At 46.0% G+C, this 24,851-nt stretch overlaps 1 protein-coding gene across 1 annotated transcript in view; it reads left to right on the top strand.

Annotated features, from left to right (window-relative positions):
* LOC127220124 (calpain-13-like) overlaps positions 1-24,851 on the top strand; it is a 67,477-nt gene that overhangs the window by 30,851 nt on the left and 11,775 nt on the right. Inside the window, exons 8-18 of the mRNA XM_051181848.1 lie at positions 3,140-3,214; positions 4,752-4,888; positions 7,080-7,222; positions 10,443-10,448; positions 12,749-12,951; positions 13,844-13,880; positions 14,368-14,424; positions 17,477-17,534; positions 17,621-17,679; positions 19,213-19,281; positions 23,087-23,162. Coding sequence (XP_051037805.1) covers positions 3,140-3,214; positions 4,752-4,888; positions 7,080-7,222; positions 10,443-10,448; positions 12,749-12,951; positions 13,844-13,880; positions 14,368-14,424; positions 17,477-17,534; positions 17,621-17,679; positions 19,213-19,281; positions 23,087-23,162 — 920 coding nt within the window. The remainder of the gene's footprint in view (positions 1-3,139; positions 3,215-4,751; positions 4,889-7,079; positions 7,223-10,442; positions 10,449-12,748; positions 12,952-13,843; positions 13,881-14,367; positions 14,425-17,476; positions 17,535-17,620; positions 17,680-19,212; positions 19,282-23,086; positions 23,163-24,851) is intronic.

The raw sequence follows: 24,851 nt of genomic DNA, 5'->3' as shown, positions 1-24,851 counted from the left end.
TTCACTCAGGATCTGTGCAGACCTGTAAAAGCCATCACCACAGTGGCTGCAGCTTCATTGCCAGTCGGGGGTGGGGGCATGATCAGAAAGGAAATGCAATGTGTCAGACAAACAGAACAGGACCCAACAAGTAGTGAAAATCAGTAGTGTTCACAGTGAGCTCTGGAAGGCACATGCAAACAGCCAGTGTAACTAGACCAGCCGCTAGCATCCCAGTTGGACTCTCTGGGCCAAGCTGAGCCAAGACCCCTTGATTCATTGTGGGCTCTGCACCTGGTGTGTCCCTGGCCTCATGGATGGGCAATTAGCAAATAGTGTGAGATGGAAGTATGATGGAGGAAGGGAGAGAAGGAGAAAAAAGGAAGGAGAGAGGGAGGGAGGGAAAGGGAAGGATGAAGAGAAACATCAGGGCAGGTCTGTAGAATAATAGTGGCTGGTGCCTCTGATTCTCCTTGGAGAACAGGAGAAGGGAAATGGATTTGGGTAAGCATGTGCCATGCACCAACCCAGCCTCAAATGCCTCCCTTACTGTCATCTTTCTTCTTTTCTCTTGCCTCTATTCTTAATTTTTCCTTCTTTCTTCCATCCTGGGGATTAAACATAGGGCTCGTGCATGCCAGGCAAGCTCTTAACCACTTCACTACACTCTCAGCCTTCTTGATGATCTGTTTGAAGCAGAGTCTTGCTTTATTGCTTGGTCGAGGCTTGATTCATTCACCCTGTCACCTAAGCTGGCCTTGAACTTTCCACCCTTTAGTCTAAGCATGTGGAATGGCTAAAAGTATGCATCTGTGCCACCTAACGGAGATTATCTTTTACTTTTTCCAAAGTAAATCTGAATAAGCTCTGGCTGTCCCCAGTTCTCCATGCCCAGCACCCAAACTTCTGAATGTGGCCCAGAGGACATTTTGATTGGCTGATAGAAATAAAAAAATCAGACCATTGACAATATGTTCCGGGGATGACGGCAGACAATAAACTCAAAATGGTTAATCTCTCCCTTGTGTCTTCCACCACTAGCAAAAGCCACAAGAGACATCGGAGCTCAGAGAAGAAAAAGATCCTATGGGTGGGCATATTCAGGCAGTGTGACAGATGGCGATGAACAGGAGGTGTCCTTGTGACAAGGATATAGGATGTGTTTCAGAAGAGACACTAGGTAGGGTCCTTCTCCCTAGCTAGGAACCTGCTGGGCTACAGCAAAGGAGGCAAGGATCGGGAGAACAGGCCAGAATCTTTTATTCAAACCCTACAGGAATGAACATGGATGGAACCCCTAACCTGGAGTGTGGGTGCAGAACAGTACCCACCCCGGAGGATCAGGTCCCTCGGCTGATTGTCAGCCGCCTCTTGCCAGAACCAGGCTGGAAGGAAGTGGTGGGGACCGCATAATCCCTGTTTCTATGCAGGTGGTCAATTTCTTTCCTACTCCTTAGGAATGGAGATGGATGGTGAGAGCCGGATGGTCTAATCTCAGCCATAATTGAAATTTCAGTCGCACACACTTAAAGGCAAACTTGCATGAATCAATAGCATATTGATTTACACTACATTTATTTTCCCTTACACACTGCAGAAAATGTAATTATCGCTTAATTATAAAATTGCCATTTTACAATAACACATCTGACTGCTTCAGCCAGTAGTTGGAAGCCTGGGTGGTGGTCTCTCCCTTGCTGTCCTGACAGAGAGGTGACCCCTGTTCCCAATACAGTCTCCATCATGGGAAAGATCTCATTAAACTGTTAAGCCTCTGGCGCTCATAGCCTGTGGAGCTTGCTTCTACTTTGAGGCACAAGCTGAAGGAGGAACAGCTGTTGCCTTTTGCCTAGAAGGGTCTCTTTCCCACCCCACCCCAGAACTTGCTTCTGGAATACGTCATCTCTGTTGTTCAGTTAACTAAGCAAAAAAGAGACAGAATATGTGTTGCGTTGTGTGTTAGATGCCTGTGATGGTATTGGGGAAAGCAAGGCCACTGCTCTGTGGGCACCTGGAGTCTAAAAAGAGAAAGAAATAAACAGCAATGGAACAATGTCTACACAGAGGACTAGGTGTATGGGAGCCCAAGGGAAGGGCCAGGTCTCAGTATGAAGCAAGAGAGCTTCAGCCAGGCTTTTCACACAGAGAACCCGTTAGGTGAAGAGACACCCGAGAGGTCGCAGGTCAGTATTGATAGGAGTGTTCCCTACACAGGAGCATCGTGGTGAAAGCCCAGAAGTGGGTGTGGGGAGGGGAATGAATGAAGATAATTCATGATTGCTGGAACAGAGTGTTCAAAGCTGGGGGTGGGGCAGGAACAGCCCGGTTAAACATGGGGCTGTTGACTGGCAGAGACCATGGTTTTCTTAAAGAGTTTGAACTTTGCCTGGCAGCGACTGGATGCCACCAGCATGTTTTAAGCATGGAAATGAAATGATCAAGCTCCCACTTTGGGGGGCCGGGTTCAGTGGCAGTATGGAGAATGGGTAGGAAAGTGGGCAGGACTACGTTCAGGGAGAACAACCACATGTCCATGAGGGAGGAAAGAGTAACAGAAGGGAGAGCGGGACCAGGGCATCTGTGAGGCATCTGTGAGGCATCTGTGAGGCATCTGTGAGATGGGCCTAGGAGGAAGACTCAATAAATCAATCTTTGGTGACTGTCAAGAAGTAGACATAGCAAAGGGCTCTGTGTTCAAGCCTGGTGATGGAAGTAGAATAAGATGGTTGAAGATGGGAGGTAGTTTTTATTAGTGTACATTAATTTTACAAACTATGGCATCTCATACATGTATAAGATATATTTCGATCACTTTATTATTCTCTCATGTTCTCTTTCCCCTTTCCCATTGTTAATTTATGGAGTTGGCCTAGGCAACCACCAGTAGACATGTTGGAAACAAAGTGTGGTATGTATACAACAGAGTGTTATTCAGTCATAAAGAAGATGAAAAACATGGTATTAGCAAGAAAATGGACAGAACTAGAGACTATCACATTGAGTGGGAAAGGCCAGATATTGAAGGATAGAAGTTGGGTATTCTGTCTCATGTATGACATCTAGAGTTTTACAAAAGTGGGCAGGTGATTTGAGGTCACCGTGGCCCTCTTGCAGTGATGTGGGAGAGGTCTCACTGTGTGGTCTTTCTCTCCATACTCAGGTCCCAGGAGTGGGAGGAAACCAGTGACCCACGGAAAAGCCAACTGTATGAAAACAAGGACAATGGCGAGTTTTGGTATCTATCTTTCTTTAAGGATGTTTGAAGTGTTCATTTCCCAAGCCCTCCATTCCAACTATTTCACTTAAACTTTTTGAGGATGGAAATTGGTGTTACAGAGACCCGCTTAGAGGTAGCCTATTTTCTGTACCAAAGCACAACAGCTTTGATGACAAATGGTTATGCCCCCTCTCCTTGGTGGGAAGGTTATCTTGGAGATGAGATTGGAATTTCCTGTACATTTCTATGGTTTCTCAGAGGTTTGAATTTAGAGGCATGATTGTCATCTCTGATTTCCATCATGTATGGGGACTCAGCACTCCAGTTTGCTTTGGCAGGACTCTCCCAGAAGAATAAGTGGGGGTGCATCTTCCAGCCTGGCCCTGGATGGGATATCAATGTCCTCAGCTTATGGCTATTCAAGACTCCACACCTTGAAAACACATGGCATGCCTTACATGCACATCTTAGAAAAGATAGCCATTTCTTGGAGGGTTCTCTGGTTTATTTAGTGACGTATTTTGGTAAGATGTAACATGTGTATCTGAAAACAAAGAGGAATGGCAGGACAGATCTCTAGAATGAGCCTGGCTGGGACCTCAGATGCTCTTTGGGGAACAGAGAAAGGAAATGAACTTGATAAAGTATAGCTAAGACAGCATACACAGACCAACACAGGTTCAAGCCATACAAAATCCCAGCACCAAGAAGGGAAAGTAGACACCAAGCCCCACCCTTAACCAAGAAGCCTTTTGCAATTAATACCTGCCAGGAAAGGTATTATGCCTGTCACTGGGCATATCAACCTTACTCCAGGACAGGCTCAATGCCAAGAAGTAGTAAACCAACAGACTCTAGTTTTTGGCATGCTTGTTTTTGATTTTGTTTGTTTTTTAGTTTGTCTTTTTTGATTTTCATTTTTTGTCTTGTTCTTTTTTGAGAAAGAGAAAGGACTTGATGTTGGGTGGAGAGGGCAGTGGGGGGGAGTTGGATGAGAGGTAAGAACATGGTCAAAATAATCTGAACAAATTTAAATAATTAAAAAATGAAGAAATTTAGTATGTGTGAAATAATGAAAGAAACCCAGGGCCTGAATTACTAAGAGTCAGAGAAGCAAGTGTCTATCAGAACGGCAAATATTTCCCAATATCTATACTTTAATCCTGGCATGGCCAGGGTCTCACTGTGGCATCACATGTTTTCTTAAAGATATTGGCAAGATTTCTGACAGTGCAAAGGACCAAGTGAAGAGAGCCTGGCCTTTGTCCCACTGAGCCTAAAAGGACTCAGTTGGATTATTGGGTTGAGTAAGTGATTTTGCCAGGTGACACAATATCCATACTTGTCTCTCCCAGTACCCTGTCAAGCATGTGAGAGGAGAGTCTCAAAGGCAGGAGCACGTGACACTGAATGTGCCAGAGACAGACTTTGGTCTTTGGTTAGGCCTACAGCAAGTCAACACATGGGCTGACTAGAGAGGCACAGTGACATGGTAGGAAGCTGAACCCAGGGATACAGCCAGAAGTGACTTTGGCTGAGTGTCTGTTTTCCACAGGATGTCATGTCAAGATTTCCAGGAGAACTTCTCATGCCTGTTTATCTGCAACCAGATCCCAATCACCCTGGATCATGGAGTCACACCCAATGAAAGATGGCGCCAAATGATGTTCAAGAACCAAGTGATCTCAGGTGGTCATTCTGCTAGACCAGCACCGGTCAGCCCTAGCTCTGCCCTGACTTCTCTCTGACTCTTTCATCTGGTTAGAACACTAGCCCCACAAAGAAAGCAAAAGAGTTAGCTTCAAGGGACAACTAGAGCTTTTGAGAGCACAGTGGCTGCTAGTAGGAGTGGGCAGGCTAATCACCTCTCCTGATTCCACATTTTACAGGTCCTGCTACTTAGAACCAGGGTGGAGAGCTGACTCTCTGCTTTCCTGTAAACACCCAAGACAGGAGGAAAGGCTGTAGAAAGAGCATGGGAAAGGAATTCAGAGCCTGGTTAAACCACCATCATTTCCACACACTAGTTTTGTACCTCAGAATATCAGTTTTCTCTGTCACCAGCCTCCATGGCAGTAAATGGTATTAATAGTAATCTCTGCTTTCCCTTTGAGCCCACAAAGCATCAGCCAGGCACAGGGTGGATAGCCTTGTCCTACTCATGAGTTAGTGATGGCAGGCACTTCTCTCATGACCCTTCACTGTCTGTTAAGTTACCTGTTTGTGACACTGATGACTGAATTTGCTTCCTGTCTGAGTGAGACAGTGCATCCTCCACAAAAGAGGCTATAAACGTGTCTGTGTGAGAGACTTGCCTGTCCAGAAAGGTCTCCTTGAAAGCCCCAGACCTTAAGGTGTGCTTCATTTTTTTTTTTTTTTATCTCTAGGTTCTTTTGATGACTCTACTCAGAGAGTCTTGTCACCAAGGAGGCCACGAGCAGACTATATGCAACTGCCCAGCCACTCTTACTTATCCATCTCCCTAAGTAGTGCCCACCTGACCTGCCACAAATGCCCTTTCCTCTGGATATAATGTGCATTAGTGAACTAACCAGAGTTACACAGCAAGGCCATTTATAGTAATACCTCACAAAAAAGCAAAGGAAGGAAGTCAGCAATTGAGTACCTGCTATATACCGCTAAGTGCATTTTAATCAGCATCTTGTTCAGTACTCATAGGAAGGCTGTGACCAAGGCCATCTTCTGAGTCTCTCTACTCATTTTCCAGAGCTCACTAGTGACCCATGCCTCCTGAAGAGGCTCATCTGTATCCTGACTGGCCTGCCCTGTTTCATGCACTTGAGTCTAATAGTTTCCATGGAGCCCTCCTAATGCTTTGGCTTGGATAAGCATGCTTGGGTATAAGAGCACTGTAGACTACCATCTTACCCCCTGATTCCTGCTATCTTCACTGGTGCTTGATGATTGATGCCATTCAAGGCTCTAATGGTTGTTGCTAGTACAAATAAGCTTATGCATACTTGGAGATTTTACTTATAAATAGCCCTTAGAGCGTGGGCTCTTATAATCCCAGTACTTGGGGGAGGTGAAGACAGGTAGGTTCCTGGGGCTCACTGGCCAGCCAGCCTAGCCTGCTGGAAATTCCTAGGCCACTGAGAGACCCTTTCTCAAAAAAAAAATTAAATAAATAAGTAAATGCATACATATATAAATAATCAGTGGGCAGAATTTGAGAAATAGAATTTTAGGTTGGCCTGTGACAAATGTACACACATGCGCACGCGTGCGTGCACACACACACACACACACACACACACACACACACGAGACTGAATGTATTGCTTAGGTATAAGGAGTATGGTTTTTCCACCCGCCGCCCAGTCTGGTCCCGTTGCCGCGCCAGCCCCAAATGACACACAGAGACTCTGTATTAGATATAATTCTGTTGCCCAGGTACTAGTTTCTTATCGACTAGCTCTGTCTTAAGTATTAACCCATTTCTGCTGATCTATGTATTTCTCTTACTGGGGAGCCGGCCAGCATTCTGCTTTCTCCAGACTCTCCATCTTGACTTCTTTCCTACTTCCTCTTTCCTCGTCTCCTAGTCCCGCCTATCTAGCTTTCCTATTTATTGGCCAACAGTGCTTTACTCATTAACCAGTATGAGAAACATATACAGAATGACATCTCCCATCACTTAGGAGACATTTTTGTTCAAGTAGAGATAATACTTCCCTCTCTATTTTTAAGAGTAAGAGACCAAGGCTCAGAATATAAAGAACTTGTTTCACAACTACTGACTGTGGCTATGTGGACCCAGACCCTAGCTTTCCAAACAGAGTTTAGAACTCAATCCCAAAAAGCACTGTACTGGGCCTCTAGGGGTGTTTCTGAGCCCTAATAATGTCTTATTCTCTTCTAGGAGGACATGGGAGGGACACTCAGTATCTCTTTGGTGTTCAAGAGTCCACTGATGGCAACAATGTTGTTGTGGCTTTCACAATCATGTCACAAAGCTTGAAGACAGAAGAGGAGATATTTCCGTTACAGTTCCAGGTGTTCAAGGTATGCAATCTGTTTGCAAGATTTAGTAATAAAAGCCCAAAGGCTCTGTAGCATTCATGTGTTAAAAATTTAAGAAAGCTTTAAATTAAAGGAGAATCAGACCTATTTTAAAATTCTTATTCTGATATGTGTGTGTGTGTGTGTGTGTGTGTGTGTGTGTGTGTGTGTGTGTGTGTGTATAGATATGTGCACATGTGAGTGACAATGCTCATGGAGTCCAGAAGAGGGTATGATCCCTCTGGAACTAGAGTTACAGTTGTGGGCTGCACTATACAGTTGCTGGAAACAGAACTCTGCAAGAACAGCCTTTGTTCTCAGCCCTAAGCCATCCTTCCAGCCTCTTGATCATGTTTTAAATGCCATACATCCCTTATCTGTGCCACTTGTGTGGCACAGATTTTCCAGGTATGCTTCAGACTCTGATGTTTGTGTCTCAAGAGGTGCTCAAGAAGACCAGCTTCTATTATTATGCAGATTCTTGAGCCAGTCCCAAGGCCCTGAAACAGACTCTTAGGTGCAGCATCTAATGATTTGCATTTTAACAAGTTCCTCAGAGGCTGCCTGCTTATGTCATTTTTGAAAATCATTCATTAAAATTAAACACACACACACACACACAGAGAGAGAGAGAGAGAGAGAGAGAGAGAGAGAGAGAGAGAGAGAGAGAGAGAGAGAGAGAGAGAGACTTAAATCCAATAGGTGAAATCTTTTTCCTCTTATGTCTAGACCAAAGCCCAGATACAATTCAGAAGTTGACATTCAAGCTATTTGCTCATCCTCTCCATTGCACTCCCAACCAGCTCCCTCAATCTCATCAATGCTAACACACACACACACACACACACACACACACAAGAGAGAGAGAAAGAGAGAGAGAGAGAGAGAGAGAGAGAGAGAGAGATAACTAAGGAACTCATTTTTAAAAATGTTACAAAGAAAAGGAAAATCTAATGGCTCTGCTGTCATGTCTCCTAAGAAATTCAAAGCATCCCAAAGATAGAGTGAGTGACCCTCAAGTCATCTGTCCCAAAGCCTCCTTGTGCCAGTAAGACTGTGAATCCCTGTGGTATTAGTAGTATTCATCCCACCCCATTAGAGGCGGAGAAACTAGTATACAAGGATATGAAATGCCATGGCAGAGTCAATGATGAAGCTGAGAGTGGGCACCAGATGCCCTTCAAGCCTGAGCCAGACACACCTGCCACCTTTGATGGGTACCACAGAGCTCAGAAGCCTATTGACACATTAGGCCAGAGATGGGACTTGCCTCCCAAACAACTCCAACTAACTGAGACAAAGCAAATTTCAAAAACGTGGCCCTCAGCCCTTTTATGGTCAGACATGTTTCCTGCCTACTCTGCTCATGGGGAACTGTCCTGCTCACAGCTGTGGCTCTTGCTGGTGAGAAGGCCTTATGGACGTGGCCCTGCAGGGTCTCAAAACCAAGAATAGATATGAAATCCAGAGCTCAGAGAAGAATAATCATCTTTCCAACAGCTGCGGGTGATGGGTAAAGTTTGATCTCAGCACCTATAGCCCAGACCTGGGGTGCTCAGCTTACATGATTGCTTTTCTCATGGCACACAGAGCAAGAGAAACAAGCTTTGGAAGGAAAGCCTGTTGAGCTCTATTCTCTCAACATAGTTCAGAACTCGTGCTCATTGCTCCCCTTTTACGTAATTCTTCAAGAGTCGGAGCTCCTACAGAAGAGATTGTTGGATTCAAGTGGGATGAAGCATGCAGGTTTCCACTGCAGTTGCTAAAAGAAAGCCAAACCCCCATCTCCAGGACTTGGATGCAAAAGGAGATCTTTTGTAACCTGGATGTTTCCAGCTGGGTATCCCTTTCACCTCCATTCCAGCTACATCACCATACACACAGACCTGCTCATGCCAGTACTCAACTGTTGAATAATTAAACAAAAAAGGTAGGAAGAAGCAGGTATTACAACAAATCTCTTGGCCTAGAAGTAGCCATATAGGCCAGTCTGTAGGATCATGTCTACCTAAGGAGCCATCTTATTCAGCTCCCACCTACCTTCTGAGCTTCGTTTTCTAGATGCTTCCATCCATGACCAATATACAAACATGCTTATGGTTCAGGAGCTGTCATGAGGTTGCAATCAACCCCATCTTTAAAATCTCCCCAAGCTCCCCTCTCTCCTTTGTACATGATTTTGTGTCAGCTGACACAAAAAGTGCACTCTGACCAGAGGCTGCCTCAGGCTGCCCAAGACCTCAGTAGTCCCTCCAGGATCCTGATTGAGTTACATGCCAATAGCCCATCTAGATCTCATTATAAGATGCTTGGGAGACTACAGAGATGGCTCAGTGGTTAAGAGTGTTTGCTGCACCTAGGATGACTTCCAGGACCTACATGGTAGCTCCCAACTGTCTATACCTCCAGTTCCAGGGTTTTCAATGCCTTCTTCCTTCTTGGGCACTGGGCATGCACTTGGTGCAGACCCATATATGCTGGCAAACACTCAGATACATATGGTTTTTAATCTTTAAAAAAAGATACTTTGGTTATTTTTCACATTCCAGCCAGAAATAACGAGTGTGCCAGTATCTGGGCTTATAAGAGTCCCTAGGGCAGTTGAAATAGGATTCCAAGCTTAGTGTGAGCCTGTGACACCCCCACCACTGCCTGCCCCAGCAGCAGTGGGCACACTACTGTTTTACATCAACTGGATACCAATGATGTGTGAAAAGGCAGGAAAAAGTCAGGACAGATAAAAGGGACAAGAGTACAAGCTATTCATCCTCATCCCCCAAAGGTCCTCCCACAAGCCAGGGCTTGACACTTCCCTCCCAGTGTCTATGGCTGCAGTGGGTCTGATCACACCCACAAAGTGGTTAGCCTGCATGGGTAGAGCCCCAGCTCACAGTAGAAAGTAATCAAAGCCAAGCTGACTGGGAAGGACTGTGCTTGATGGGAAGTGGGACACCATCGCAAAGGGAGCAACACAGCTTGCCCTTTTCCCTACCCTGCTTCTCACCTTCCAGGCCTCCATTTCTTCACATGTGGAACAAGACCCAAGCATCTGTTCAAAGGACTGCACTGAATAGCCAGTGTATCACACAGAAGGGCTTGGGAAATTGTAGAGGGGCGTAAAGACAGAACTCTGTCCTTGATGCTCCATCCCACCAGATGGAAAGAGTAAAGCATACGTGTTAAGTGTCCCCCATCCACATGTGCATGTACATTCCCTACAGAGGCGGGAGTGCCCACAGAACAAACACCTATCATGAGTACAGTTGGGGAGAGCAAAGTTGCCTTCTCATTGGTGCTCTCCATATTGAGGGATTTGTACTTGACTTTTGGGAAATCTACACTTGACTGAGATCACATCTTATCTCTGTCCCTCCCAGTGTCCTCCAGCTTCCTTTTCTATTACCATCATAACTATGAGCAATAACCATATCTTGCTCTAACATAAAGAGCATGCTGCCTCCTCTCAGCTATCTTCAATGTCCTACCTTTTGTTGCTCCCTCCAACAGTGTAGGCCTCCCTTTCTGTAACTCAGCACAAACAAAGGCACTATTCTCACTCCTAACATGTGCCCTGTATACCAGACAGGATGGCCACGCAAGAAGTAGCATGCTCCCTGAGGTAGCATGCAAGAAGTAGCATGCTCCCTAAGGTAGCACGCAAGAAGGAGCATGTTCCCTGAGGTAGCACGCAAGAAGGAGCATGCTCCCTGAGGTAGGATGAGAGACCCAGCTGTCTTTCTGTTGTGTCTCCCTGAAGCCTGTTTTTCTCTCTCCTACAGGTAGACTCCCAGGTATGGCCCACTGCTGTCCTCATTGACTTCCCACACTTCTGATGCTGTCTCCTGGGAAACTGTTTTGCCTCTTCCAACACTGGGGACTCCAAGTCCACAAGTCTGCTCTTGTTGCATTTTGAGTGAGCTATCAGCTTAGCCTCTCCAAACAGGTCAACAAACTAGGGTAGGATTTGTCATCTTGGTGTGTGGGCCCCATTAGGATTCTCTCTTTAACATCCAAGAGGGGCTGTAACAGTGAAAGTACCCTGAAACAATTTGGTCTCCATAGAGGCGCTTGGTCCAATGGGTTCCTGTGCATTTAAGATAAGGGCAGTCGTAAGGGGCTTAGAATCCGCCTCTGGTCCATGGTACCCCAGCCATAGAAAAACACCCAGAAGAGTTCTGAGGGAAGCTCTCAAGTGAATGGAATGAATCAGAGCTCCACTTCCCTGAGCTGGAACACAGTGGGGACTTGAGTGAGAAAAGGGTACAAGCACCAATGCTAGGGTACGAGGCCCAGCTCTATACCTTGCTGGCCATGAATTTGCATGAAGCAGGCTCCTCTGCACACTACACCAAAGTCTCCTGTCACTCCCTAGTCATACTTCTCACTGCCACCGAGCAAGTCTGCTCTGAACAGGGCTGCAAAAATATGATGGGGGGGCAGCAGGTGAGCAAGGCCATCCTAACCTAGCTTGTAGAAGGAGGACTGCTCACACACCTCTGCACACACATTTATACATGGTAACAGAGGGCAGAGCTGCCCTTTTGGAAAAGAACTGGCCCTATTATTAATTACTTCTGTCAAAGGTCCTAAGAAAACCAGCTCCCCAAATCTGAGAGCAGAAAAACTGCTTTTGGGATTCAACCTTCCCTTTGCTGTCCACCTGGGACAGTGACCCACCTCCTGCTTAATCTTATCCCTATCCCCTGATAGAAGCTTCCACATTCCCCCATTCTTCCCCCAAGGCAGAGCCCATCAATAACCATTTCATGCTGTATAACCATTCTAAATGGAAGCACCATGCTCACATGTTGTAGCAAAATTTGTTTAGTAAGGGGTTTTTATTATATAATATGTATGTGACATCTGGTAATAGGAATCGCGCTATATTTATTGTTTTATCTGTAAGAAAATTTGAAATAAAAGGAAAATGATTGAGACCCATTATCTTCCAATGAGAAGGAATCCCAAGGCTCTGCAGGAGAGATGAAAGAGAGGGAGAGAAGAAAATTCAACCTTCCAGTTCTGTGGCAGCCCATAGAATGTGATTAAAGATTAAGAGGAGACCTAGCTGCGGGGACTCCAGAAGGAATTCAACACTGGAACATTGCCACTAATTTCCATGCCTTCTTTGCCCATAAATAAGAAAGAAAACCAGAACCACAGGATGCTATGAGATTAGTGAGATAAAATTACCTGTCAAGTTTTGGTGCATCCACTGTAGTATCTGGAATCTGCCAAGTCCAACCTTTTGACATTGTGACATGATTTTATCATCTACAAATATGTTGGACCACATCCCTGGCTTTCCTTGGACACATGTGACCCACAGACCTCCAGGTGGGACACACCTGGTAGATAAGATACTTTGGGGGGGGAGTTGTTTCATTTTGGATCTGAGTCACCACTGTCTCCTTTTCTAGGACTTGTAATGCTGGTCAGGTGACCAGAGAAAGGTTTAGAAGGCAACAGCCTGTCCTGGTGCCAGGTTTCATGTATAGAAAGGTCTTACAATATTCTTGTTTCTTCTAGTTCCAGAAGTTCCAGGAAAGACTGCCACCTGCATTTTTCTCCCCATTTAGAAGTGCTGCCCAGGGCATAGACTATGTATCCAAGTGCAACTTCACCAAGTCCTTCCACCTGAGCCCCGGGACCTATGTAGTGGTTCCCTCAGCACACAGAAAAGGAGTGGAGTTCCTACTCCGAATATTCCTCAAAATGCCAGACAAGGACAGGTATAGAAACCCTGGGGTCCTGAGTGTGTTTATTCCACTCCAGTGTGTCTTTGTGAATAGGGCTCTGTGTGTCATATGAAGAGCATGGTGTGCCAGGGACACAATATGAGTCTTGTTCTTGAGACACACATTACAATGGGGAATGAGAAAGTCTATGAGCCTATACCTCGACCCCAACAACAATGTAAACCTGCATGAAGGGACGGAGTGGAAGGACTTCTTCTGGCCGTAGGGGCCAGGAAGTGCTTCTTGGAGGAATGGCACTTGAGCTGGTCCTTGAAGGTAAACAATGTTAGTAGCTTCAAGAGAAGACCATGTGCATAGAAAGAAAGACCCTGAGAAGAGGGAAATAGTAGTGCCCAGAGTTTTTTAAATAAGCACTGTCAGTCATGAGCATGGGATGATTGTGCCATGTATTATAGTCACTTGTCTGAAACATAGCCAGAATGTAGGATAGACCAGAAGGATAGAGTGACCTAATGGACAGAAATTCTATAGGATCTTGAATGTTAAATCATGGATCAAGATTGGTTTCAACAAGTCCTGGCCCTTTGAGCCTGAGGCAAGAGTTACTATAGTCAGAGGGGTCTTTACAGCAAATGAGTACGGATAGCCATCACTGCCAATTAAGATGGAGAATGAGTCAAAGGTCTCCTGCTTTCTGGTAGTATAAGTCACCATCCATGTGCATCTCAGGATGAACAAGTCAGTGGCTAGAAAACTAGACCATGCCCATTTCAAATGAACATGAGATCATTGTGTGTTGACTGCCATGGCTGCCTTCTACTCACACTTGCTGGAGATGTTAGGTGCCTTTGAGTGCCCTCCACAGGTAGACTCCTGGGAATACAGCAAGGGTCATTTTTGTCACACTGTTCCCCTGGTTTTCTAGGAACCCAAGCAGCAGTTTCAACCTCAGAGCCCTTAAGGTAGGTGTGCAGGTCTTGTTTGCTGTCTTTGTTAGCTACGTCACACACACACACACACACACACACACACACACACACACACACACAGAGAGAGAGAGAGAGAGAGAGAGAGAGAGAGAGAGAGAGAGAGAGAGAGAAACCACACACACGAGCTTCTTTCTGCTTCCCGGATTTGCTAATGACTAGGCAAAACAGAAATGCTATGATAGGCTTCTAGTAGGGCAGAAGAGAAGACCAGCCCCCCCCCCCCCCGCCAAGACCAGATTAGGTTCAAGTATCTTCCTTCTAACAAACTTTAGTTTTCAAATCCCCTTCAAGTTTGATTTCCCCTACCAGACCCCTATAACCACCAAGTGAATTTTCTATCTTAGATTCAGGAGAGGCTAATTATACCCTGTATCAGGCCAACTCCTACTGAAACAAGGCTGTACCAGATGAGTGACCATCTCCTCAGCAGCTTAACATAACTATTTTCCCTCTGAACCAGGGAAGTCTTTCAGAAAATGGATCCCAAAACAGCATTTTCTACAGATATGTGGATCAGGTACATTACCTAACACCCATCGACCTTACTTATCATAAGGTGGGGAGGGGGTGAAGGGGCACTCCAGGGACAGAAACATCTCCAGTTGCTTGTCAGAATGCACAGAATGAAAAGGACTTGATTGTATCAGCCACTTTCTCTCCCTGGACCATCCCCAGATGCTCTGGCTGCCAAGCTCTAGAGATAAGTTATGTCCCAATGTGGGTAGAATCCCATTGGAACATAGAGCTTAGGAAGGGAGAGGATAATTATGGGCTGTGTGAAAGGGATATATTGTGGCTTGAGCCTTTAGACAAGCAGTTGGCAGCACCCCTTGAAATCTTTCTCTGGCTCGACCATCACTCTCCCTACCCCCACCAAAGCTGGCATTGTTCCTCCCCAGAGCTGGCCAGCTTCAGAAATCCCCAACAGCTCTCTCCCTGCCAAGCCACCTATGTGCACATGGGGCTTTCCTAATGGTTTAATAAACTGTTATAAAGAACTCCTTGACTCCTCAGGATAAAAGAGCTGCCAGTGGTTCCGTGGGATGGGCCTTTTACCATTAATAACTGTGTCGGTGTAGGAAGCAGAAAGTGATATAGATAGTTTTGTGCACAGTGGGTCAAGCAGAGGCTGAGGAAGGAGGGATGTCATCCTATGCTGTACTCAGAGGGCTAATGGCATAGTGGTATCTCAGACACAGGTTGGGCCATAGGGAAATGGGGTGGGGTACGGATGAGAATGTGGCTACAATGAGGGGTGGATGCTACAAAGAACATCACATCATCACTTGCCCAGGATTCAGGCCAGGTCTCACTGAAACAAGGCTAACCCAGAAGACCACTATCCCCTGTCCATGAGTTCCCAAAGGCAGAGATGGCTTCATATGCATCCCTTGTCCCCAAGCACAGATCACTGTCCTTGGCCCAGAGGAGGTGCTCAGTCATTTTTGTCAGTTTGCTCCCCCGAAGCAGACACCCAGACTTCGATTAGCTGAGGTGGCCAGCAGGACCTGATTAGGATGCCTGAGACCAAGCTTCTCCAGGGCAGGTGGGACATGTTCACACGGGTCTGTGCACCTGGACTTTTAACATTAAAATGTCATTTGTCATATGACATGATGGTACAAACTCCCTTATCAGGACATTTCCAAGAGACAGACAAATGTTGGGCTCCCCCTAGAGTGACTGTTGCTGGTATTGGATGGTGGTTGGAATTAGAATGAGACACCAATACAGTATTGTGCCTAGGCCACCTCTTAGGGAGGTACCCTTGATCAAGGCACCCTGGCAGCATTCTGAACAACATGCAGACTGTGCTCAAAGGTTGTGACTGCCCAAGAGATTTTTAAGCAAAGCATTTCTCATGTATTTACTGTCTATTTCCACTTGATATCTCACATTGGGGTAACTAGCTCTATTAGTATAGTAATTTATCAGCACTCATTGACATTAGTTGCCTTTGTTAGCCATGGCTGTGGGTATGGTATAACCAGGCCTGACTGTCAGAAAGGAATCGTGCATTTTGTTCTCAATTAGACAGAGCAAATCTAGCCACTATCCTTTATGAATTCCATTGGCAAGCATTTTCCAAACTCCCAGGACATGCCCCAAGTACCTACTTCACTAAACTTTGGTAGTACCACAGCCCCAATCTTTGTTTGTTTGTTTTGTTTTTGATTTTTGAGACTGGGTTTCTCTATATTGCTTTGGAGCCTGTCCTGGAACTCTCTCTAAGAATAGGTTGGCCTGGAACTCACAGAGATCCACCTGCCTCTGCCTTCCAAGTGCTGGGATTAAAGAGGTGCACCATCAACTCCCAGCTCACAGCTCCAACCTTTGAGGCTGATACATGCATAGTTGATACATGCAATTCTTGGGGGACTCATCTGAGTAACCACTATTGTCATCCCTGCCATCAGTTTCTCGATTGCTTGTGGTGGGGGATAGAGAATAGAGTCATGGTCCAAATGTGCCCTAGGCAGGTAATATGGTGAAGGAAGCAGATATGGTCCTTGCTCTGTTCAGCTTGGTGGCTGATGGGCAATTCCATGAAGGCAAGTCCATCCTTAGCATAGCAACTCCTGTACAAGGTTCTTTGGAAGAAAAACTCAGCTGATGTTGGGCACATAAAGCCAACTTTGCTGATATTCCCAAACTATGTGAAGTTAGAAGAATGGCCTGAGGGCAAGTGAGACATTGGCATCTTACAGGCTTGTGCTTCTCACTGTGGGCAGGGCCTTACAATGACAAGATATGGGGCTGCTTCTGCTTTCAGGGCAGGGGGTACTGCCCACCCTAAGAGGAGAAAGGGACTGTGGGCTGTGAGGGCAGTTATCCTGCTAAGCCATGGAATGCCACTCTACAAGTCTAACCACTGAGCAACCTTTCTCCAGTGCCAGCTGCCCCACGTACAGCAGCCATGCTTCCCTGTAAAACTGTTATCAAAGTCACTGCCACAAGGCCGTCCACTGCCTGCCTGCATGGAATGGTCAGTGCCATGACTTCTCCCGAGATCAGGCCTAGAAAACAACCTGTTTACCCACTGCTGTAGCAGCTTTCTGCTTTTAATCTAAGGAAAGTCTCAGTACCTGGGAGACTAAGTAATGTGCTCCATGATAGCAGTTTCTAGAAGCCTAGATTTTGAGTGTGTTTAGTTAGCATCTATTATCACACACAGACACACACAAAGTCAACACATCTTCTCATGGTCCCTCTGGAAGTGGAGAACACACCTAAAGGGCTGCACTGGTCATCCTGCTATGGTCCTTCTGATGGGGATCTGCCAGTGCCAGCCACAGTGGGTAGGGGAGGAAGCATGCTTTCTGTCCAATAATAAGTGGAGGGAAGCAGTATGACAGAGCCCACACCAGGAGCCCAGTGTCAGGACCAAGCATCATGTTGGATGTCAAAGAGTGGTTTATCAACATGGCCAGAACCCAGAACAAAGAACAGGTAGACATGCTATGGAAAGGAAGGATGTAGAACTCAGGGAGCTGCTACAGAGTTGGGTGGATCTGTCCCTTGGCTCCTGATTCCCATCTCACACCCACTTTTCTCCTGTTTTGGACCAGGGGCAGGACATTGATGCCACCCAACTTCAGAGACTTCTCAACCAGGAGTTCCTGATAGGTATGTCAACTCAGAGGTCAGATGGCTCTGGCCCCATCCCCCATGTGCCCACCTTCAGTGGCACTTCAGTCCTTCTCTTTCCTCAGGGTCTCCAGGGGACACTTTCTCCTTGGACCAGTGCCAAAGCATCGTGGCTCTGATGGATGTATCCTTTGCCATCACCCCCTCCTGCTGCCCTAGGAGCCCTCCTACCCTGAGGGCTTCCCTAGGTTTCTGATTACAGATCAGCACATGGATCCTGTGCCATTTTCTCCCAGCTTACTCTAGACTCTAGCTCATCATAGTGGCAATAGCAATAGTCACTACTCATCAAACTTCTGGGATTCCTAAGGAAGTGTGTTTGTAATGCTTGCAACAACCCTTATGATGCAACAGCTGTTATCCCATTGAAAAGACACAGAGGTCAAGTATGTTTTCCCAGCTTACACAGCCACACATGGATTTGAAAATAGGAGTTTTAGCTTCCAAGGTCTATGTTCTAACCTCAGCCTGTACTACATCCACCAATTGGAACTATTTCCCTTCCATCTTTCCTTCAATACTGGAGAAATCTTCACTGCTTGGATTCCTTACTCAGAAGGCCACCGATTTAAAAAGATAACCACAAAGACTCACAAGCCTCCTTGGCCTGAAGTGCACAGCAGGGGTGCTCTCTTGTGGCTCACATGGCATTTTTGCATGTGTAAAACAGTGGCCTTGAGGCAATTGGGTGGCTCACTCCATGGCCACAAGGAACAGGACCAGGAATCAAACTTTGCTTAATTCTTATCTTAACACCCTCTCCAAGGGTGTTTCTCCTCTATCTGACCTCTGTTTCTCTTCAGGCCCACAAGACACTGGCCATGTAGGATGGATTCCCAAGCCTGGTAATTCTTTCCCCAGGCTGTGGCTGTCTCCAGAGAGAGACAGATCACCCCCTCTCACATTGTTAACAAGGCTCAATTGTGAATTCGAAGCCAGCTATTGTAGAACAAGAAGGCTTCTTGATGGAATCATAAATCAGTCCTGTCTTAGCTGGCTGTGGTCTGGAGTCACTCAGAGACACAGAGGAATCCAAATGGTCCTTGCAGCCCCATGGCCAAGGCACCCAACTGGGGGAAGAATAAAAAAAAAAAGGGGGTAGGAAAGATCTGTGCATTGCATTGTACTTGGGAACTGTAAATAGGGCCTCCCCTGGGGTTGAGTGTTAGCTCTCATAGTTCAATTATTTTTCCTGTATTAGTTGCCTGCTCTAAGAGGTAGCTAGGGAAGCATTAATACACAGGAAACATCCCAGCTACAACATGGCCCAGGGATGGCACCTGTACCTATCCACACTACTTCTGCATTGCAAGGCCCCTGCAAGCTCTTCCTGACCCTTCCCTGACTGGTGAACACAGCCCAACTGGTAAAGGCCATATTGTGGTTGTGGTGGGTGGAGGTGTCCCTTTCTTCTACTGGATATAACCAAAATTGATGCCTATTTCTCAGGGCCCCTTCCGTGTAAAAATGCATTTTATTTTGTGAAACAAATCTAAACCCGGTCACCTTCATATAGAGTGGGAGCCAGGTGGCATGGGGCCAACATGGCACTGGGTTACAAGCTGAAGGACAAAGCTTCTCTGGCTTTGTTGCCAGGACAAACAGCACCCCTTCCCCATTGCCCTCTGGACTCCTTGGCACTTAACTCCTCCTCCAGGTGAAGGTGAATGGGCGGCTGAATCAGGACGAGTTTGCAAGACTATGGAGCCGCCTTATCCACTGCCAGGTGTGGTCACACTTTCTATGACATGATTAATGCTTTTATTGAACCCAGCTGAGCAAATGTTTATTGAGTGTCCTACACTGAGGTATTAAAGGATGAGAAGTGTCAACCAGCCCCCAAAGCCACCTCACATTTTGTTTAGGGAGACACACCAAGAGCTGAAGTGTTGTCAGAGAGGCTGAATGAGGAATGTTCTAGGAGGCTGGTTACCATGGACACTGTCTTGAACTGCCGTGATATAGATTGAAACACTTGTTAGTCTGAACCCATCTCTCTCTATCCCAATGCCTCTGTGGGAGGACCTACCAAATAGATATGGTTGGCCTATGGCCTCCCATTGTCCTCAGGACAAAGTCTAATGCATCAAAGCAACACACAGAACTCCTGATTTGAGCCTCTAATTTTAAGTCCAGAAGATGTTATTTTTACTCATCTTACTTCCTCTGAAATGCAACTCTAAGATGCCTTGCTGTCCCCAATAAATCCTATGCATTTTTTCCTCTGGCCTGCCCTTCCTCTCTCCCATCTCCATACCCCAAGTCTGGCCATTGCTCACCCATACTAAGAATACAGTGAGCCTTAGACATGCCTTCCCTGCCAAGTCATTCTTGCCAGTCCCTGTGACCTGATTACTGTCTGTTCTGACTCCTCCCCTTCTAGCTAATGCCTGTATGGAAGGCCTCATCATCTACCTTAATATTTTGTACTTAAAAAGAACTTTTCCTTATTTTAAAAGTGACGCCTATTGACAATAGAAAACACAGATGATAAAAAGCAAACTTAAAAAAAGAAAACCTGATCTTGCCAAAGGAAAAGTATTAATACCTAGTTAACATGTTCCAAAGTGTATCCTATAACAGGCATATTTATGCCTAAATATTATACACCAAATAAAAGTATAATCTGGCCAGGTATGATGAGCACATCTGTAATCCAGTACTCAGAAAGCTGTGGCAGGAAGATTATGAGTTCAAAGGCAGCTTTGGCAACATAGAGAAGCACTATGTCAAATAAATAAATGAGTACATAAATAAATAAGGCTATCAGTCAATCATATAACATATAAATGCATACAAACTGCTTTCAAAATATATAGGGCACCAATATAATCATGTCACTTATCTCTGAACATTTTGAAAGACTTGATCAAGTAGCCCTATGTGACTATGCCAAAATGCATCACCTGATCCCTGACTGGGGGCCATTGGATGTCTCATCAGACAGTAGAACCATTGACAGGCTTATAGTTGTTTAATTTTTATTCTTTTCTCTTTTGCTCTTTTGGGGCCTGCCACCCAGACTCCAAGTGAATACAAACTTATTATTACTTATAAATGCCTGGCCTTAGCTTGGCTTGTTTCTAGCCAGCTTTTCTTTTCTTTTATAATTTATTTTTTAATTTTAATTTTACATATCAATCCCAGTTCCCTCTCCCTCTCTCCCTCCCCCTCTTTCCCTCTCTCCCTCCCCCTTCTTTCTCTCTCTCCCTCCCCCTTCTTTCCCTCTCTCCCACCCTTTCATGCCTCCCGATCACCCTCCCCTCCCACCTCACCCTCACTCCTATTCCATATGTAGGGTGATGGCATCCAGAATGGGTCATCATTTAGAGTAGGGACTAGGCCTTCTCTTCTGTCTCTAGGTTGATTATCCCTCCATGGGGGATGTGCCCGCAAAGTCCTTTTGTGCACCAGGAATACATCCTGGTTCCACTGTCCAAGGTCTCTTAGACTGCCCAGGCCTTCTAGCTGGGACCCATGTTCAGGGGGTCTGAGTCAGTCTCATGCTGGATTCCCAGCTATCAGTCTGGGGGTCCATTAGCTCCTCCTTGTTCAGTTCAGCTGTCTCTGTGTGTTTCTGTAGCCTGGTCTTGTCCTCCCTCTCTGCATCTGGATTCTAGTTCGGCTCAGTGTTTAGTTGTGGGTGTCTGCTTCTGTTTCCATCAGCTACTAGATGAGGGCTTCATGATGGTAGATAAGTTAGTCGTCGGTCTCATTATCAGGGAAGGGCATTTATGGTAGCCAGCTTTTCTTAACTTAAATTATCCCATCTATCTTTTGCCTCTGGGCTTTACATTTCTCTATTCCTGTATACCTTTTCTTTCCTTCTTATTCCATGACTGGCTATGTGGCTGGGTGGCTGGGTGGCTGGCTCCCAACATCCTCTTCTCCTTTTTCTCACCCCTCCCTCCTCTCTCTTCCTATTTATTCTCTCTGCCTGTCAGCCCCACCTATTTCTTCTGACTCGCTATTGGCTGTTCAGCTCCTCATTAGACAGGCAAAGTAACACAGTTTCACATAGTTAAACCATGGCAACATAAAAGAATGCAGCATTTGCATCATTAAACAAATGTTCCACAGCATAAACAAATCTTCAACTAATATTCCACAACAATAGGCTCCTCTTACCTTTTACATTGCTAGGTCCTCCATTGCAAGGTCTTCCTCATGTTCATCTTTCCCCAGAGACCCCCATGGTGTGTGTAACACAGCAGGATTTAGAATTGTTCAATAAATAGCCTAGCTAATCAGCTACTAAGTGAATGAGATAATGTAATGGAAACCACTTGAAGTCTCTCTTCAAAGCTACCAGTAACCAAATAAGGCCAACGGGAGGTTCTCAAGCTGTCACTGTCACACACATACACACACACACACACACACACACACACACACACACACACACACACACAGTTGGATTTGACTTGTATACCTGGGATTTGCTATTTGGACATGGGAAAATTCCCATGAGGCAGTAGTGTACTGACCACAGCCAGGCACTCTGGACTCATTTGTGGGCAGCTGCCCACTTAATCAAAGACCAGGTCTACACCTGCCCAAGGGTCAGTTTCCTCATGGGGGAAGTGCACCATGGACCAGGATTACAATGAACACTAGGCAGAGAGGAAAGACTCCAGTAAATACAAGAGTGGTACAACAGTGGTTGCTGCTGTCTACTTTCTGCAGCCATGCTGGGGCTGGGTCACAGCTCTAGCCTGCTGTTGATGTTTTCTATACAGCACTCACTAGCATACAAGTGAAGGGCTTCATATATGAACATGCATACTTAGATATTAGTGAGTGACAGGCACTTTATGGATTTGTACCTTATAGATGCTTGCTCCCTGGCTTCTTATAAAAAACCTAGGAGGTAGTCACTGTAACTAGTCCTGTACTGTAGATAAGGAAACTGAGGCCTAGAGAGATGAATGACCTTAATCAAGATTTATTAATAAAGTTACACAGCTAGTCAATAGTTGTATTGGAACTTCAGCCCAGCAGATCATCTGTTATGGTTATGCTCTTAACCACTACTAGGCACAAACCCTTTAGGGCTGAGGTCCTCAACCTGTGGGTCATGACCCCTTTGGCAAATTTGCACCTCCAAAATTAGTTTCCTTACAATCCTAACAGTAGCAAAATTACAGTCGTGAAGTAGCAACAAAAATAATTTTATGGTTGGCGGTCTCCACAATATGAAAAACTGTCAAAGGCTTGCACATTAGAAAGGGTGAGAACCACTGGTCTAGAGAGAAACCTTGTGCTTTCCCAAAGACAGCCAAATGACTCATGGAGTGAGGGGAGAACAGGAAGTGGTTGCAAGAGAGAGTTTCAGGCCCAGCCATGACCACACTGAAGGGCTTAAGGGGTGTGGTCATTCCCATTTGTGCCATTCCCTCCTCTCCCTCTCTGCAAGCTGGCTCCTTGCACACTTTAGGAAGGCCTCCTCTGGGGGTAGAGAACAGATTCACAGAGACTCCCTCTACACCTTCTGGGTCTTCACAGGCTTCTTGCCTCTTTCTCCCCATCAGCATGTTTTCCAGACCATCCAGAGGAGCCCTGGAGTTCTCCTGAGCTCAGACCTATGGAAGGTCATAGAGAGTACAGGTAACATGGGGCTCATGAGCCTGGATGACTGGGGGCATGGGGCATGCATGAAGACCATATTCCCATTATGCCATAATCATGGCTGGCCTACTGAGTCTGAACGGCTGGGAGAATAGAGAGCTCTAGCTCTCTGTTCTCTCCTACCTACATTGACTTTGATGGGTTTCTAGTCTCAGATATGAGCTCCCACCTCTCCACTGCAGCCTGGGCAGTCCTGTACCAGACAGTCTCCTCAGCCACATTTTCTCCTCAACACAGCTCTGAGTCATGTGGGGGGGGGGACTCCCCACATGACTGATAACCTACACAGACTGGAGCTCATCTTTCAGGAGCTTCCATCTCACCGTCTGGACTGAATACCTACAGCAGGCTGGGGATCTAACTTTTCTCTCTCCACATAAGGTTCAAGGCTAAATTAAACCAAATGGCATGTGTTGGCTTCGAGTCGGCACAAGCTTTCCACCCTAGGGTAACACTAACAATACTTTAGGGTACATTAGTGCTTCATAGTTCTCCAAGAACTGTTCACATCACCTCGTTCCATTGTCTCCACTCAGCTGCGACCCAGGAAGGGTAGAAATCATTGCTTCTACTGTACCTGTGAGGAAGACAGATCACATAAAGGTTATGTAAGGAAATGGCCACCTTCCTTAATAAGCTGTAGAATCATGTTCCCCCAGGTTAACTGTGGAAAGAGCAGCTCCATAATTCTTTTTCCCATGCTCCTGGCATAGACAGTGGTACAAATACAAGACACTGTTCTGTGTTTGAGCAGAGCTCCTCCCCTGAATGATGGTGGCCAGCTGCTGCACCGCAGCATTATAGGTCTGCAGCATAGCAAAAGACTGGGATACTCCAAGCTGAGCTGCCTTGCTAGGCTTGCTAGAACTAGGACGGCTGAGCTTTCCCTCCATTTTTGGCAAGTTCCAGGGCATAATTTCTGTGACTGACATGGGGCCACACTTGAAGGACCATTGAAGAGCCAGTTAAAGATGAAACCATCAGAGAAGCCTGGTGACCTCAGAATAAAATAAGGGGGTGAAATGGAAACCACTTCCAATTCAACTCAGAAGCTCTCAGAGCTAGGCAGGCAGCTATCAAGCCCCATCTGAAGGCATTTGGTTCCTATTTTATTAGCTTTACTGTAGAAGTCAAATGTGACTCTGATTACATGGGGCCCATGGGCCCTGCATAGATTTCAAATGCCTGCCCACTCAACAGAGCAGCAACTATTGGACACTCTGCACTTGTCACCTATGTGGTTGGTGTCTCCCTGGAGCTTATAGCCAGAGATGTAAATAACAAGGTCAAAGAAAGAGGGCAAGAGGCCTATCTTCTGCCCAGCTACAGTGACCCTCTGAGTTGTGGTCTCCCTTCTGCGCCCTAGTCTTTCCTTGGCTGAGCACTGTAGAACTGAGTCTCCCTCTTGCAGGGAGGCCACATGAGCAGCACCCATATACAGGACTTACAGAGAGTTCTGACGTCTAGCTGGAAGACAGTTAAATATGACCACGAGCAAAGAGAAACCTGGCAGAGGCAGGGCTGGACTTCAGCCCTTAGATGTCCTGGCAGCTCCATGCTACATGTGGATTATCTAATTATTGGAAAAGAAAATGTGTCTTCACACTGGTCAGTGTCTTGAGTCCCTTGAGTGGGTCTCTGGCCAAGCTGCAGGCTTGTGACAGTAGG

Source organism: Phodopus roborovskii, unplaced genomic scaffold (assembly GCF_943737965.1).
Source record: "Phodopus roborovskii unplaced genomic scaffold, PHOROB, whole genome shotgun sequence".
NCBI lineage: Eukaryota > Metazoa > Chordata > Mammalia > Rodentia > Cricetidae > Phodopus > Phodopus roborovskii.
The sequence above is the reverse complement of the archived record's forward strand: the minus strand, read 5'-3'. Positions and strand labels throughout refer to the sequence as shown.